The sequence below is a fragment of the Oculina patagonica genome, chromosome 1 (assembly GCF_052425735.1).
Source record: "Oculina patagonica isolate OP01 chromosome 1, crgOcupat, whole genome shotgun sequence".
Lineage (NCBI taxonomy): Eukaryota > Metazoa > Cnidaria > Anthozoa > Scleractinia > Oculinidae > Oculina > Oculina patagonica.
The window spans coordinates 11,729,525-11,748,302 of NC_135758.1; the positions used below are offsets into that span (position 1 = coordinate 11,729,525).

The 18,778-nt window shown below is 39.6% G+C and overlaps 2 protein-coding genes across 4 annotated transcripts; both read right to left on the minus strand.

The window, feature by feature from the left end:
* On the minus strand, positions 1-3,612 carry LOC144645068 (uncharacterized). Its single transcript, XM_078504543.1, has one exon. The coding sequence runs from the start codon at positions 3,610-3,612 to the stop codon at positions 1-3; it is 3,612 nt and encodes a 1,203-aa protein (XP_078360669.1).
* Positions 3,613-3,704: 92 nt separating this feature from the next.
* Positions 3,705-11,873, minus strand: LOC144655585 (uncharacterized). 3 transcript variants are annotated; one of them, XM_078515874.1, is made up of 7 exons: positions 10,741-11,873; positions 9,264-9,356; positions 8,961-9,053; positions 7,799-8,013; positions 6,868-7,165; positions 5,330-5,410; positions 3,705-4,927 (listed from the first exon to the last, which is right to left on the minus strand). In XM_078515874.1, the coding sequence occupies exons 1-7, from the start codon at positions 11,453-11,455 to the stop codon at positions 3,720-3,722; spliced, it is 2,703 nt and encodes a 900-aa protein (XP_078372000.1). In that variant the 5' UTR covers positions 11,456-11,873; the 3' UTR covers positions 3,705-3,719. The 3 variants fall into 3 exon arrangements, with proteins under 3 accessions (XP_078372000.1, XP_078372014.1, XP_078372007.1); XM_078515888.1 differs by lacking the exon at positions 10,741-11,873 and adding an exon at positions 10,368-10,646; XM_078515881.1 differs by lacking the exon at positions 9,264-9,356.
* Between the last annotated feature and the right edge of the window lie 6,905 nt (positions 11,874-18,778).

Sequence of the window (18,778 nt, forward strand, 5' to 3'; positions counted from 1 at the left end):
TCAATTACAACCTGGAGACTGGGCCCATTCCACCAGTTGGGAAAAAGTATTCTCCAAATAGGCTGGTGCCAAGTCCTCTCTTTGCCGACACTGAGTTGCTAGGACATGCAGTCGTTCCATTTCCACTGCTCTTGCACGGGTAGTTGGAGTGTTGACCGGCCTGAATCTGTCGTCATTTATGAGAGTGTCTTCATGAAATGCAAAGTCAGGATCTATGCCTTCTCCCCCTGCTGATTTTGCTCTTGACAATGCCACAAAGAGAGCTCCTGGATTCTTTGCTTCAAAGTCATGCTTTCCAGGGTGAATCACAACATACCTAAATGCCTCTCCAGTGCCTACAGTCATCCCTTGGCACTTGTGGATTGTAGTTCCCCATGACAGCCTTAATGGAACCTGGAGACGCTTGCATCGACATGTACAGTCAGTGTACCGACTTACAGGTACAATTGGCACAAGGGTAGGATCTTCATCGATGTAAGGCGGACCCTTATAACCTGGAAATCGCACAAACACAACATCAGGTAGTGGTGTTGGATCGTCCGTAGGTCTGCACCCTTCTTTGTACACAATGTCAACAACTGTACCAACAGCACCATTGTACAAACCCCAATCAGCCTTTATGTTTACTACCAGCATAACTTTGCTGTCCCGGCAAAGATATAGTAGAGGTAGCAATCCTCCAGCCTTATTACTGTCAGCCTTCTGTGCATGTCTGCCATTGTTGACTGCCTTGATCTTTGCTACTGGATGGTTTGGCTGTCTGTTGCACTCCAATAGTTTAGCTTTATTGCGTTCCCATTCCAAACGATGTGAAGGAAACACGTAAAGACCTTGCTCATCCATCCTAGCAAGAAGTCCTGGGCCATGGGATACACGGAGATTGTGCCACTGAAACTGCTGTAGCCACTGGATTTGCTCCCGCGTCGTACTATAACTCCTCAGTGACATTAAGACATTTCTAAGCTGTTGCTCAGATTCATTCTGTCGCACAATCTCAGTTAGCTCTACAGCACTATCCATATTTGTCCATACCAAGCGACCATGGTTTGACGGTGCACTGCGAGAGTCTGAAATGTACACAGGAGTGTCGCAGACAGGAGGTAGCTGCACATCGTCCCCCATAAACACTAGTATAGGGATACCTCCCCATAACTTGTCTGCGTTGGCTCCCCTGTTGATTGCGTATCGTGCATGCTGCTCCATCCATCCCATTGTCGTGCGTCCAAACATTGAACGCTCGTCACCAATCAAAACTTTCAGGTTTTTGCACTTTTCCTGAATTTTCTCAAGCACAGCACCTGAAGGTACAGCTAACTCATTGCAAGACCTTCCACCAGTAGGTATTCCTAAAAAGCTGTGAGCAGTACTTCCATTCACGAGATATGCTGCATTTCCTGTGGGGGTTATGACCTGTATTGCATTGTTGGCTCCAAATAATTGCCGCACTAAACTCTGAAGGCACTTGATAACGTAGGACTTCCCGGTCCCAGCAGTACCAGAGACAACAAGTCGCAAGGGATGGTAGTCTTGAGGGTTTTCAAGAAAGTTATGGAGGGTGTGCAACACTAGACCCACTATAGCTCTCTGGTTCTCATTCAGGGATGACAAAGACACCTCTGGCAATTCAAGTTCTCCAGTCTCTGTTTCCTGTTCTTCATTTTCTTTGATGCTTTCTTGGAGCCACTTGGTAGGGTCCTTGCCCTCAGGAAGAATAATGCAGGCACTGCTCCAGTCATATTCCTCTCCACCATCATCATAATTGAAATCCCTCTCAACACCCTCATATATTTGATTATGGCCTCCATAGATATCTACCCAGTCTGGTTGTTCTTCTGCATCAACAGCATCATCATCCCCGTCCTCTTCAAATATTGGTTCTTGTGGATGCTCTGCATAACGCATTGCTTTGGCAACTTGAGCCTTCACAAATGTTGGGCAGTCATTAGTAGAAACAAAATCTTTAAAACGATCAATCCATGATTCAGCGTCTCCCTTTACTTCCTGAATATCAAACCAGTTTGGCCAGTGCAAGAGAAGCATTGTTCTACAATAGTCCTCATTTAATGGCCATGTTGCATGTGTAGCACCACCAGTTACCACAGGAACCTTGTTCTTTTTGGAGGCAAACTGGTACCAAGAGCAACTCTCTTGACGCGATCGTCCAAGGTACTCATCCAAAGGGGTGCTGCGAGTTGCAGTGTCACCATCTCGTTCAAGTCGCCTTGACCCTGACATTGACAAGTAATTAAATTTACGACTACATTGCCAAAGGGCTAGTCGGCTCAGCTCAAATGATGCCTCGGGTCCACTGATATCCCTTCTTCCTACAGTCTTGATCAGCATCTTAGCACACATTGACTTCCCACTGATTTCGCCTGCGTCAGATGTATCAACAGTATTGACCATGTCCTTGAAGAGATCAGCAGTTGCACCAGTTGGTTCACCATCTTTGCAAGCATAGCCGCACACATAGTCAATTATCGCTATTATATCATCCGTGCTAGGATTATCTGCAGGAAAATTGGAAAGAATCAAGCTAACATCCCCATTTGCTCTCCAAGACTGCATTTGATAGCGAGAATGCTGAACCATGCGTGGATGGTCACGTGGCATCTCCAGACGTGGAGCTCCATTATGATCTTCTACAATTTCTGGGCAACTTCTAACTTTCTTCCCTGGGCGAAACTCGCTTCCAAATTCCATCCGACATACACGTTCTCTGGGCTGCAATCCTTCTTGAGGATGACGAGGGGTCCTCAAACAGTAATCAGAACAACTGTGCAGCCCAACGCGGTTCACCAAAAGCAAGTGATCTTCCAGAATTTCATCTTGAGTTGCAGAAATGTCCATGAGCATCTTCACTAGGGGATCCCTTTCGTCTGATATTGGGTCAGCTGTACCCTCTGGTGGTGGCCAGAGGTCTTTTCTAGGCTCTCTTTCTTCATCGCTGCCAGCTGGGTGTAATGCTGTCATGGCAAAGTTTTCCTCAGCCCACTGGCAAAGTCTAGCTGCATACTCATCATCCTCACAACCATCCTCACAAGCCTCCTGCAACAGCTGGTGTGGCTGCCTGTCTTCTCTCCAGCTGAGTTGATGCCAATGTATTTGACCTCGAGACTTGGCAAACTCATAACGGTACCAATAATCACATACACCAAACACTGGTTTCAGTACCTTTTCATGGTATGAGTGGGTACGTAGGTCAAAGTACTTCACTACCACGTGAGTGTTCTCTTGAACAGCCTTGAAGCGGGCATTGCTATCTTCAGCAAGGTTGACTTCTTCCCCCGTCGTCTGCAAAATGTACTGTTCCAATAGCTTTCTCAGTGGTGGAAAGTAAAACTCTGCACAACTACCAGTCATGAAAAATGAGGGCAATCCACGCTTCTCGTTGACCATGTTTTCTACCAAAGCACGAAGCTCTCTGCGTCTCTGCTGCCAGTACTGAGTGGTACCACGCAGAGTTGCACCAAAATACAATAGCTTGTTTGTAAATGATGTATCCCCTCTTGCGAGGCGCTCCTGCAGGTCGGCAACAGTTATTTGTGGGTCGCCTAGTTGCTGATCAACAAAAAACCTACTCTGCTCCAGGGCACGCTTCCTCAAGATCATGTTGTGCACAACAAACTTCCATACTTTATGCCTTGCAAACCTTCCATCTTCATACCAAAGCAAGTGCTCTGCCCACTCATGCAGTGAGGGACACGTCACTTGGCGGTTTATGTGGTAATCACCCTTTCCATAAGGAAACAAGCATGGAAACGCCATTGTGAAAAAAAAAATGGAGTGGTAAATTCAGATGCTGGTGATAAGTCTGTAGTAGGCCAAGAAATCACTGGTTGTTCCACACGTGCTTGTGCATTTTCTGTTTCATCTTCCTGAGGCTCAGACACAACTTCATCTATGGCTGCTTCGATATGCGCCTGTACATTCACTCCTGGTTCAGGAAGAACAACTCCAGAGACTGTAAAGTCATCACCATTGTTAGTTTCACCAGCATCCAACTGCTGTGGGGCAGGACCCTGGTCGTTCACACGCTCTGTTTCAGAAAACTCAACAGTTCTTAAATTGGGCAACTCACCATCTTCTGGTAAATTCCGAATGCGGGCGTCAACAATATCAATGTCTCTATAAGCAGGATTGTTGTCCTTCAGCCAACGAAGAGCTCTTTCAACACGGTGCCTTCTTACCCTGAAATCCTTATGGGTATCATCTTTTCCTTGTCTCCTCACACGTATGATGTCAACCTCTGCTGGTAGGCGTGGGAGTTTCGTTGCTGGTTCTTGCACAGCCTGAGGAAATGCAATACAATGTCCCTTTGAAGCAATACCGCCATGCTTCAACATATGCACATGCACAGTGGGTGCAAGCCTTGCTATCAGCATTTGCTCTGCATCTGACATTCCAGACAATTCCTGAGGGACAGCCATTGGGTCCATTTGGTTGTCATTTGACCAAACTTTTGGATCATTCCTATCTTTCCTGCATCGAGTGCAAACATTTCCTGTGCCTTTGCATTCCAACCGTCGTTCCTTGCAAACATCACAACAGCTAAACTGGTATCTCATCTGCTCCAACTCAAATGCACGTATGGCAAAGTATGCGTCATCCTCTATCTGACTTGACCCTGCTGGTGGAGGAGGTGGTAAATCTCCAACAACATCACGTAGCCTTCTCTCTTCAGCTGTGACTCTTCTTTGATTTCTCCGTCGTCTATTTCTCCTTTCATTCTCGGACTCAACTGCACCGGGCTTTGCAAACTCGTAGACCACTCCTACTGCCCTTGCCCTGCCAACAAGACGACTATCTTCTAAGATGCCATTGTTGTGAACTTCTGGCCCAGGTTGTTGTGTTTCCACTAATAAGTCGTTTAGTTGAGAACTCACACAGTCTCCTAGCACAACATTGTCCTGTTCAAAATGTTCGCCTGGTGAATAGAGCATTGCTAATATTCAGAAAAACTAATTTATAGTGCCATGCAGTTACTTAGCCTTTTCGATTCACTCATTCTGATTTAAGTTAAAGTCAATTTTGTATTCACATTGCTAGACAGAATGACAACGTAATTTAAAAAATTTCACGCAAAATAATTATTAAACATCTGGTGGTAGGCCATTTTTATAAGTGGCAGAATGTATGTACGAGTTTGCTCTTAAAGCAATTCAAATTTAATTGCACTTCACTTGCTCAATGAAAGTAGTAAGTGGATGAAAAATACGCATAACCAAAAAAGCAATGCAAATAAACATGTTGTCTTGCTTTCTGCTATACACGTATGCTGCAAATAAATGTTCCCTTAGATACCATAGTACACATTAAAATTATGTACCTCCATTAGTTAACACTGTTGCATCAGTGACTGAAGCACCCAGACCAACACATTCATTTTCACCAAAATGAGGATAACATTCTGCAGAGGACAAAAAGAAATGCTTGATGCAATACAACAATTGATACAATAAACCTTCAAACATATAGGTTACAAACAATATCAGAAAACCATAAGGACTGAAACGTGTAACTCCCTGTGATTCGCATTGTACAAAGCGTTTGCACATTCGTTTACACTAAGTACCATAATAAATTATTTGGAGAATCACGAGAAACATTTAACCAATCAAAATTATGTGTCCGCTTGCTTGCGCTCGATGGCGTGATCTAGTTTTTGAACAAGCTTGGTTGAATAAAGTTAAATTTAGTTAAATTCTACTGTTTCATCTTCCTGAAGTAGCCTGGAGAACTTCACATCAATACACTTCATGTATTTCTTTAGTCTCTGTAAGAATTTTACGAGGTTTAGGTCGCAATTTACCACAAAACCAAAAATTATGTCACATGTACATGTGTCGCATACAAATTCTTCGTGTTTCCGAGTATGGTACTTAGCAAAATGAATATTTAAACGCTGTGCGTGCATTAAACGTTTCAACCCTTATGGGTTTCTGACAATATCTAACTCAATATTCAAAAGACAGCCTCACACCAAAGGACATAAAATGTAAATTCACTGGTATGGTGTAAATGAACGTACTGATGTACTGTAATCCTTTTTCTCCTTGCTGTTTTTTTTTTTTTGGTAAACGCAGTGCAAATCAACTCAAAAATTTAGGTACTTGTGGGAGGAAATCTGGAACAAAAACTATCTCCTATTAATTTCCATTACTTGACCTACATGTAAGAATAATAGATCATCAAGTTTTGAAATTTGTTAACTGTTCTCTGCCCCATAATAAAAAGCAGGTTATTAATTATTCGGTCAGTGCAACCAACTTACTATAACAAACACACCTGCTATAGCTTACAGTATGGCAGGTGCATGAGCAAGTGCTCCAAGTAAAATAATTGTATCTACAGTAGCTCTCAACTCAAATTAAATACTACTTATTAACCGAGAGTGAGGTCATTACAGGCGAATCTCAGACCGAGGCCTTGATGTATTGACCGAGCGATAGCGAGGTCAATACATCAAGGTCGAGGTCTGAGATTCCCCTGTAATGACCGAACGGACGAGGTTAATAAGTTATTTATTATATGGCCTTTAAGCACTATTCAAAAATAGGAGGTAAATCTCGCTCTCGCTCTCTGTGGCTCTCATCGTCGCTCATACTAAAGAAGTATCGGTATGCTTATATTTTTCTTTCAGTTATTGAAAAGATAGTTATATTTTGTCGGCATTTTTTGTTGTTTTTAACCCCTCGCTAGTAGCTTTCACTCACAACTCAAAAAACCGTCGAGCCGAGAACAATTTTCATAATGCCCGGTCATTACAAGAAAATAATGCCCGCTCAGCAGCCAATCAGAGCGCGCGTACTATTGTAGCCATATAATAATAAGCAGTAATCTTTAATTTATTTATAATTATTATACCTTCACTGGATATCAGGCTCACAAAGTGCAGCTCTGAAACATGCCCAAGCACAAGCGGCTGTTGATGGCTGGTGTTGGTACAAGCTGAAACATAACCTGGACTGTCTGGACTGATCAGTAACTCATTCTCCTGGCCAAGACTGCTGATGACACGAATAGACGTTCTATAGAAGTTTGCAGCAGCTTGTAAAATCAAATTGTCACCCCACGTGCCTTCTTTTTCCATGCTTTCCAAGTAATCACACCATGTCGGATATATATCCTGATCCACAAAACTGAACAGATGTGTTCCATTATGCTATAAAGAAAACGTTGACATGTAACAAATAAAAATCTACTTGCAAATAATTGCCAGGCAATTTAAACAAAGTTGGTAAATCACAGAGCAAAAACAAAAATATGTTGCAACATAACATTGTACCCAGACATGTGTTCTCAAAACTGCAAAAAACTGTTTGGGCTTAAAAAATGTTGTGTTTCTCAAAATGCATCAAGGCCTTGGCTTGGAAAAATCATCTCATTTTTATATGATAAATATTTTATGGGAGCTAGGTCATAAGCTCCCAAACAGATTTTTAACAACTTATTTTGAGCAGCTTAAGTGACAAAATTTATTTGAATACTGCATTTGTAAATTATATATGACATAATACCGTGAAGGCTTTACATGAAAAGGACACAAGTAAATCTAGAGGATACTGGGGACAAAGATAGCCAACAGAATTTGGTAGTTTAATTGAAATTTTTTAAAACAAAGTCGGGCATGCAAGCAATAAGTAGCTCCTTAACGTCATTTTAAAGCCTGTGTGATCAAACAACACTAATAAGGCAGGGAATAAATGGAATAAGAAATGTTAACTAGTAGGTAGGTTTTAGTAATAAAATTACAAAAAATTATGTCACTTCATACACTACTGTATCAATGACTTACCAAGTTGTAATTTTCCTTTAGGAAATGCACCAAATTCACTCTCAGTTCTTCATGTGAAATTTTTATCCCTTTCACAATGTCAAGTTGCTCCACCAGTGCATAGAACATACAATTCCCCAAACCTTGATTTTCCGAAATTAAGAATCCTTTATCTGATGCAATCCTTTCCAAATCCTCAGGCCTCTGCAACTCATCTGCACCATAATAGCACATTTCTAGCAAATGCGTGCAAAAATATGTCAATTATCATTATTATCTGGATGATGACAATAACTGATCAGAAATATTTCTCTCTCAGTGTTAATACTTGGTGAAAGAGAGGGGCACACAGGTTGAATTGGCCTTGAATGTATTGTTCACTTAAATGTATAAAATAAATCAATGACTGTATAATCAGTGCTGTCAATAAGGGCCAGTAACTGAACGAACGTAATAAAGAACGGTCGTAATAAACATAAATTTAGGCCCAAATACTGTCCGGCAAAAAATTGAAAAAAGCATTTACAAGTATCTAAATTTCAAAATCTAAATATTTACGGTATTCATGCTAAAGGAAAACTTTCAATTGATTTTAGCAGATTGTTTTTGCGATCAAATTTTCCATTTGATAGCTCACCGATCCTTCCAAAAATATTAATCCAAATTGGTTGCAATACTCAAGTCTTAAAAAGCTGGATAAGCCCGTAAACAATGTGTTAATTGCATACAAAGTACATTTGTATGCGCCAAAGCACAAGACAAAAATGGCCATGCTACGGTCACAAATCCTTCACCAGCAAGGTTTTAGCACTCTGTAATTCACGATGTTCCACTTCGGAGCCATCTGGATATTGACTGGTGTTTCTTCTTTACATTTTAACCACCGGAGAGGTAAATATTTTTGTGTTGAGAAGGAAAAACAACATGGCCATTGACGGTCGTTGAAATCAATCTGAACTCGAAGAAAAGACGACTGCCTAGAAACCAATTTAAGGTCCATTGCAATTGAATTGATTGATCACAATGATAAATCAAATGCATTATTCGTGATCTTATTGGCTCCGGAAGCTTCTACTGTTACATTACAACATGATTGCATACATGTAGTAAACGCCGGTATCTAAGATATGGCATCAACAAAAATTCATGGTTTAAACTTATGTATACATGGCATGTACAGTACCTGTATCAGTTACCACTGTTGCAGTCACTGCGACAGGGTTTACATTTCCAGCAACATGATCCACACCATAACTTTCACCTTGGGAACGACATTCTGCCAGGAAAAAAGTAATGAATTCATCAATTACCAATAGCGGAACTGTAACTAATTGACCTCATCAAATGCATTATTCGTGATCTTATTGGCTCCCGAAGCTTTTACTGTTACGTTACAACATGATTGCATAGTAGATGCCGGCATCTAAGTTATGGCATCAACAAAAATTCATGGTTTAAACTTATGTATACATGGCATGTACAGTACCTGTATCAGTTACCACTGTTGCAGTCACTGGGACAGGGTTTACATTTCCAGCAACATGATCCACACCATAACTTTCACCTTGGGAACGACATTCTGCGGGGAAAAAAAGCAATAAATTCATTAATTACCAATAGCGGAACTGTAATTGACCTAATCAGATGTAATGCTTAAGGTGGCTCCATAGGGTTTTGAGATATTACGGCGCGCGCGCAAGTGATACCCATCAAGAGATCATTTTCGCGTTATTTTTTACACTAGTTAAATAAAAGCTGCCGAAATATTAAAAACAAGGACTAAAATATGTTGTGCATTATTCTTTTTTAAAATAACGGCCTTTGTTTTTGAGCTACATCTACGCAAAAAGTCCTATTTTTTGGTGTTTTTATGGTTTTGATCTTAAATTGGAACCTCGATATAACGAAGGGCCAAGGGACTGGCAAAATGTGTTCGCTATATCGAGGTTTTGTTATATCGAGGTTCTTTTCCATATGTTTTGCTATTACTCAGGGACGAAAAATATTGTTCGTTATATCGAGGACTTTGTTATATAGAGGTTCGTTAAATCAAGGTTCCACTGTAGCTTTCAGTAGACATGAATTATAGAGGAGAGAAACACTGATTCTTGTTCGTTCGTTTGTGCCAAATGCACCCTATCTAGATGTTCTACTCTGTTTCGACTATTATGGCTATCTGGCAAAAATCTGGCCAATTTGCTATCATGATTCTCAGGCAGACAACACACAAAGACACAAATGTCTAGTAGTGAAAACAGAAATGCTGGACATTGGTGTAAATATAAAAGCATGAAAATATGCTACAACATCTATTAAATCGATCAATGATTATTATGAATCTGTTGTGGATAATGACAATGAAAATCGATGATGTGAAAAATTACAAAATTTAATTCCTTTCAATTCTGTTTTGATTAAGCTTATCAATATCAGCCGACTGATTGATTTATTCATTTCGATTGCAATATTGATCATGGATTTCATCGATTGCTCATGGCCTTCGAGCTTCGGTTTCGATTAATTCACAACGTAACACGCATAAATAAATAGAAAAGAGTTAATCTACAAAATAAACGAGAGGTTACTGTACCGTCAATTCCGTGAAAGTGCATGCTTGACAAATTCCGAGAAACGTTAAGCATTCACCATATCAAAAGGTTCGAAAATCCTTAATGGGCAAATTATGCAGAATTTCTTTTCTATTAGCGCAGCAGATTCTGTTTTTAGGCACACAGCTTTCTCTGGGATTTTGTTAGTCCGTTGCTACAATAAAGATGGGCTCTTGTCCTTCCAAAAAGCGGAAGATTTACATTATCTAGCATCAGCAGCCATTTTGTATCTTTTGTCCGCATTAGTATTGTGAAATGATGTCACATAACTCACTCTCTACTACTCCCTAAGTTTTGATAAGTTCACAACGCGCCGGGCTAATAAATTCAAAATTTTTATTATATAGAATTTACCTGAAAATCTTCTCGCCTCTTGCTGCTCCCCGCGTAAACTTGGCTGCTCTTCTGTACTATTTCTTCGTATTATCCGTTGCCGTTCCCTCTCAGCTTTACGCTGGTCTTCTGTTTTGTTCCTTTGTATTTCCCGTCGTCTTTCTTTTTCTGCTTCACGTTGCTCTTCGGTACTGTTCCTTCGTATTTCCCGTCGTCTTTCTTTTTGTGCTTCACGTTGCTCTTCGGTACTGTTCCTTCGTATTTCCCGCTGTCTTCCTTTTTCTGCTTCACGTTGCTCTTCGGTACTGTTCCTTCGTATTTCCCGCTGTCTTTCTTTTTCTGCTTCACGTTGCTCTTCGGTACTGTTCCTTCGTATTTCCCGTCGTCTTTCTTTTTCTGCTTCACGTTGCTCTTCGGTACTGTTCCTTCGTATTTCCCGCTGTCTTTCTTTTTCTGCTTCACGTTGCTCTTCGGTACTGTTCCTTCGTATTTCCCGCTGTCTTTCTTTTTCTGCTTCACGTTGCTCTTCGGTACTGTTCCTTCGTCTTTCCCGTTGTCTTTCTCGCTCAACTTTACGCTGCTCTTCCGTTATGTTCCTTGCTATTTCCCTTCGCCTCTCTGTCTCTGCTTCATGCTGCTCTTCGGTTCTCTTTCTTCTCTTTTCTCTTTGTCGTTCTCTCTCTTTCTCTCTCTTCTTTCGTTTCTGCTCTTCGGTCAAAGTTCTTCCAGCCATCATACAACCTAATAATTATTTGAAATTACAATATTTTAGAAGGGCAGTAAAAGAACACAATATAAGGCAAACTGAGCAACTCTAAAGAATTGAAAAAATAACACTGAGGTTTAGGCTTAAATTCCTAGCTTTCCAAAAAATTGAAAAATTCAGGAGAAGAAACTTCCCAAACCGCTTTTTCAACTAAGATCAACTGTAGATTGCTGTAGCTGACCTGACCGGTTGTGTAGCGCGGGGAGCCACGGAAAGCGCGCGAAAAACAAAAGCCGTGACCTTTCAAGATCCCGGATGTGCGCAACACCGTACGTACGTACGCCGCCGTACGCGCCCGCGAGGCATGCCGCTAGCCATGATGACCATGAAAACTCGGATGCATAGGTTACCTATTTTATTTCATGTGTTTTTTTTTTTTTTCATGTGTTTTTTTTATGGGTATGGTGCTCCGCTCTGCGGCCCTTACGGGCCGCTAAGGAGCTCCGCTAATAATTCTCTGAGGTTAAACACCTTGCAGTTTTAACGTACTAACGAACTTGATAACAAACCCCATGTCGTACTAAGGATTTTTACTGATCAACATAGAAAATAAGTTCACAATGGTTTGTTCCCAAAACGTTTTTTACTGTACAGAGGGTCTGTATATTGACCTGTAACTTGTATACCGTATTGAAAAATTCAGAACGAACCAACTTCTGCCCGCTACCATGATATCATGTTGAAAAATTAGCTCGTTCGAAACAGCCGTTTACTGGCAGTCTTTGAAAATCCTGAATTTCGTCAAAATGAGCCAAAATAAAGTTTTAAAATTTCCTTTATCAATATGGTTCTTATCTTTTTATTCAATTCTATGAACTGCTTTTCACGTCTATAAATACTTTAAGCAGTGAACGAAAAACCGTTTTGTTTTCATCGATGAGAACCACTTTCAAATAGTTAATGCATAAAAAATAACAATCAGATCAGAATACAATAATTATTAATGTAAGGTCTCGCTATTATGTCTCGGCAGAGATACTTCTTTTTTGCAAGTTCAAATGTACCGTATTTTCTCAAATAAACGCCCCCGGCGTTTATTTCAAACTTGGCTTCGTGAACCCGGCGTTTATTTGAAGCCGGCGTTTAATCGGGGCCCGGCGTTTATTAACGGGCTGCAATTTTCTGTCAATTTTTCAGATTGATTTATTGTTACCGATCTTCGAGATCAAGGGGCAGTTTGTCAAGGCGGGACGATTTTTCTCTTTGTTCTGCCCCGAAAAAGTGTCCCTGGGTATCCAAAGGTGATTATTTCCCAAAGGTGCACTATTACGGATTGGATAGTTTATGTTGCAATCGAGATTTGTGACAAACAGAATATATTTACTTGTTAGCTTGACCTCAAATAAACGCCGGGACCTCGAACAAACGCCCCCGGCGTTTATTTAAAAACTAGCTATTATGACCCGGCGTTTATACGAGGCCGGCGTTTAATCGGGTCCGGCGTTTAATCGACAAAATGCGGTATGCAAATTTCGTGTGAAATGTAATTCGATTCCATTGTCTTGTTTACAAACTCTTTCTTAAGAAAGTTGTATTTTCGTGAATAAAACCCATTGGCCTGTTTTGTTTTCCTGATCATGTTTGTCTGTGATTTTTACAAAACATGTGGTCTTTTTTTTCGGAACTTTAAGTTGTACAAAAATTCCTATTTTGAACACAGATGTCACTTCCGGAATTTGTCATCTAAAATTCAATTGGTATTTAATTATAATTTTCATTCGATAGCTTTACTGATCTCGTAAAAAATTCCATTCAAGTTCACACCAATACTGTACATTGCCAATGTTTTGCTGTCGTCTTAAGTAGTGTCTTACTAACGTCACTAGTCAAATCTAAAATATATCCAAACCAACTTGTGCAAACATTCTACTCTTTGTGACAGGCGACTTTGACGCCCAACTGTGCGGAAATGAAAATCGACATACCCTTCTTGCTAAATATATAAAAAATAGTTTTAAAGTGGAGTCCGCCTCAAAAAAATGTACCGCCAGATCACACTGCTATTTGTAGAAACCAGCAAAGCGTCTAGTTTCAAAGTTTCCCACAAAAACATTGCGTGACATGAATGACGTTACACCTTTTATTTACAAAAATAGCTTCAACTTGTCAAAGCAACTACAGTTTCACAATGGTGATTATTAGTACTTTACCCCTTAAGCTTTTTTCTCTGTCCTCCCGCCGAAGCAAAGAAGAGAAACAGATTGCAGATTAGCCCAAAAGTCGACCCAGTGTTCCTACAACGATTTACTGTCAAAACTGAAATGAAACCGATTGGCCCATGCTATCCCCGTCATTTTTAGCCGACAGGAGACTATTGTCTAGGACGACCAAAGGGTAAACTATAAATCGGCCACGCCCGATTAATAAGTCCTTGACGGTTCTTGTCGTTTTTCGGTGCCTATTCATCTTCGGCATCTTTCTCATCCACCTCTCGTTCTGTCCTGTGTCTGTCATCACACGAAAGAAAAGCTGATTCTCAAAAAATCTGCCACAAAAGGAAATTGACAAAAACAATATGAAAACCATATATCGAAAGTTTCTTATTCTAAAATTTTATCATACGTCTTAATTCAGAGCTACAAAGAAGTTCCTCCTTTTGAGTTATTGATACTGTTCTTACAGTACCTCTTTCCACTAGCGAAATTTTACAAAATTCCTTCGCGGCGAAAAGGTAGCGCGAATCCAGAACAGACTCCAATCGAGAGTGGGTTAATTCTAGATTACTAATAATTAACTATTACAACATTCATTTTTAAAATAGTTTCCCAAGCCGACTAAGCCAACTAAACGTCGAGTGTATCTTTCAGTAAACAAAACATGCCGTTATGACGCCGGAAATCCAGCTCACGCATACTATACCCCGTGACTCACGCAAACCTCCGACTTACGTGCTACTACAGTCATTCCTTTCTAAACATTTTTTTTTTGACCACCACCGTACCTTTCTACCCAAAAAACTCATGAAACCGCCCGATTTTAACCTGTTTTAACCTTTCAAAAATTAGAGCGTTCGAAACTAAATAAGATCCGTAATCACAAACAACATACAGCCGTTTACCAGCACTCTTTAAAACTCCTGAAACCCTTCAAAATCAGGCAAAATAAATCTTTGAAATAACCTTTATCAATGTTTCTTATTTTTTATTCAGTTCTATAAAATGCCTTTCATACACTACTGTCAAACAAAAATTTCAATTTCCTCAAAGTTTCAAGACAAAAGAATAACAAATATTTCGTGCACAATGTAATTTGATTAAGGGATGCTACTAAAAGTGGTAACGGGGAACCAGGAACGACTGGGAACCGGGAACCGGGAACGGGAGTCTGGGAACGAGTGTACAGCGGTAATCCCTATAAGAGTTCAAAATGGCGGACGAAAAACACAGAAATGGAGTAAAATGTAGCTTACTGATGAAGGTAAATGCCTAGTGTTACCAGTCCAGATTATTATTAGGACAGGGCCATCTGGCCTTTCAGCCAATAGGAAGGTTCGAAGCCGCCTTTTGGTTCTCCGATCGTGGCGGACGAACGCAGACATTTGCGAACTTGTGGACGTGCCGAGGTGTATAAGAAGAATTCGAATGTTTATTTCTTTCCAGAAGGAATCTTTCAACAAGGCCAGTGTTCGAATCCACATTTACACACAACGCAACGCAAAGGACGGGTGTGGGAGCAAGGAGCTTGCACGCTGATCAATAGCTTCGAAATACCTCATTTCGAAAATCAAATTATGTTTTATTGAAATGCAGTCGAATAGTAGGGTAAGTCACAATATGCTGTATTTTCCACTACAGTTGCGGGAGGGGTTTCATTTGACAGGATGGAACCTATGTGTTGCGTAACATTAGCAGATATATATTAGCTTGGTTGGTTATCCGATCGATCATACGTTCGTAAATTGTTGCGTGCTAGTCATATTTATGTATTGTCCCACTCTCGTTAACAAAGTTCCCAAGTACATCTATCTCTTGACTTAAAAACAATTCTTTTTTTTCTGGCATTTGTAGGTTGTTAGATGGTAATATGAATGGTGACTTTTATTTTGCTTTTGAACCAAACAATTTTTGTAGGCAACACTGAATATTTGTAGCATTTCCAAAATGCTATTCAGTATAATAGTGTACATCATTGTCCCTGAAAATCACTTTTTTTTTCGTACACATAGTATTGCATAAAAGAAAAAATTTAAATTTAACATGTGCTACTAATGCTGTACTGTAAATTATAATTGTAGTTCTCCAGGGGTGTATAATTACACTGATTTACCTTTTTGCAACATCCACCGAGTGTTAATATGGACATTGAAATAAAGACAACCTTGTAATGTTATGAATATTAATTTTCTGTATACATCATTCCCCAACTGCATGCATTCATTCTGAATTCATATCATTGCGAAAAAAATCAAACTGGTTGCGTGCCATAAATAACAAACTGCTTACAAATGATGTGTTGTGCTGTCCTACTGATAATTTGTACAAAACACATAGTGTTTGGAATTCATTTACAGATTCACCAAAACAAACTATGACACAGAAATATACCGTAATGCAACACACTGAGCTTTGCACGAGGCTGTCAAGAGGTGTGGGCTGGAAAGAACATCCCCCAGTCACTTGTACAAAACACAAAATGATCAGCAGACAGAATGAGAAGAAAAGAATTTCAAATTTATTTTCATTTTACAGTAGGTAAACACTAGTCTCTATTTGTTGTCTGTCCTTTAGTCAACTGCCAGATCTGCAAAAATGAAATACAGCTATGATCAGTGTGCTGAAATATAACAGCATAAAATAAACTGGTGAACAGCCATCACCAAATAGTTATTTTCTTTTCATAAATGGAACAAATCTTCATGCAAAGTCCAAGATACTATGCCATGTTTGAAAACCAATGATGAAGCACGCAAAAGACACAATCTGTTGCGAACAAAAGCACACGAAAAGTCGATTTGCTCCGACAATCGAATTCGAACACTAGTTCCCAGTCCCTTTTCTGTGTTTTCGTCCGCCATTTTGAATTCTTTTACGGATTACCGCTGTACACTCGTTCCCAGACTCCGGTTCCTGGTTCCCGGTCGTTCCCGGTTCCCCGCTCCCCGTTACCACTTTTAGTAGCATCCCTTCTACCCTAGTTCAGTTCCTTGTTGGCTTTATGTTTTGCAAGCAAGCCCCGATCATGGCAATAGTCTTATCATGCAATCTAAACTGACTCTGTCTTTTCTCAGTTTTTTTTTTTTTTTTTTTGCGATTTCCCGTCAGCGCGTTTGCTTCACGAAACACAGATATCTGCAGGGACGTTGGGCAGATAACCTCGCCATTACTGCGTGACTTCAAAAACATCCAGCTTAGGGACGGACCATTATGTTTTTGGAGGGGGGGGGATGAAAAATATTGAAAAAATTTATTTGTATTGCCAGAAAGAACAAAGTTAATTAATAATGTCAGAAAATGGGTCCAACATCAATTTTTTAAAGAACTTTTTTAAGTCGACTTTGGGTTGGGAGAAGGGGGGGGGGGGGGGAGATACTTAAATTTAACGCCTATTAAATTTGACCGAGACAAATTTTAGCAAGTACTAAATTAAGCGATGTTCGGCCAACTTGCTAAAATCGCTAAAATTAGTAGCCGCAAACAATAGTAACCTTAAGGTAGTACTACCATACTTCGTAACCACGTGGTAGCTTGGTAACGGAGGTTACCGAGCGTAACCGTAACAGCACATTGTTACATCTGTGTATTTCACAAGCAAGGTGATGTCTATTTTCGTATAGTAGTCTGTAAGCTAATAGGCTCATTAAAAACCGACTTTTCCATCTCAAGGTGCTCATTTTGACAGATAAAGATCGTCTATCCTTAATTTTTTTTTTAGAAAAATTCAATTTCGCAAATTATACAACCAAAGGACTCTCTTGTATAAACAAAAATTAAATAGTGCTATTTAAATAGATCTACAATTATACTAGTAAGGTGATAAATACGAAAGTGTCAAGGAAAGGTGACTATTTTGAAACAATGCTTATTACAAAAACAATTTTGCTCGGATCGAGTCTAATAGGGTGTTAAGATCAGGTTTAAGATCTCTGTTGTGTATTAAGATTTATTCAAACGGGTATCAGTTTTTCACATTGTATTAACAGATCAGAGCTTTCTATATCAAAAAAATAAATAAATAAATAAATAAATCAAAATATGGTTTAGTGGCACAGTAGGCTTAGGTAACGAAGGGGTCACGTTTTTTTTCTGCACTATGTTTTGCATCGTGTCATATAAGAACCCGTAAGTTAAGTGCGCCTGGGTTTCGGGGCAATGCCGATTCGTCCTTGTTATAATTAGACGCGGTCTCTTATTAGCTTGGTCTTAGAGTTGTTATTTGCATTGTATTCGAATGTCTAACCCAAAAATGATACCGACGGTTAGCCCTTTTCTTAACGGAACTAGTTTAACTCTTATTTGTATAGCGGTGAATGTCTTTATAATCACGATTAAAAAAAGTTACTGTGTTCTAGTGCACGAAAAAATTCTTCCAAAACAAGCTAGATAATTAACAAGTCGCAGCCACTTCATTTTTGACTTTTCGACTTTGTCTTCAAGAACGTGCTTCAAACAAATTATCACTAGACTGCGAAAGGTTTCCGAACTCATCGCATTTGGGGTGAATGGAATTTCTATTTTTGCTGCTAAAATGGAAGGTATTTGTATTTATTAAAAAATAAATGCAAAGGAAGATACGTACGACAGGCAGATTGTACCGCAGTTCTAAGACAATGCTGATTGAAATTTAAGTAAATGGGTGAAGAGTCATATGTCCGAAATCGTATTTTCCTCTTCCCTTATCAGTCAATTTACGCTTTTAAGAGGACCCATTTTTGTATAGGAATTAATTGAAGAACGTAAATAACGAACTATTTATCGGGTTATGTCGAATAATCACACCAACATCTGCAATTTTCTCATGCCAGGTGACAAGTATTGTCATGTTTTGAAATAAAAAGAAATTATTCAAGACAGATGACTTATTTGGAACTGGTAATCCTGAGAGACGTTACAATACTTCACATCTATTTGATACAGACTAGGAAAGTTCTCGACGGCAGTAGTTTTTTCCGCTGAGTGACTGCATTTAAAAGGAAGAAGGTGACATTTTACTCTCGTTTTAACCTTCTATGTAAAAACAAACAGGCATGCGAATTCTATCTTCTCATAAGCCTAAAATCTACATAAGAGTATCCATGTGAAATTATGGCTTTCACACTTTGATATAATTTCGTTATTTCATGTATTTTCATCGAAG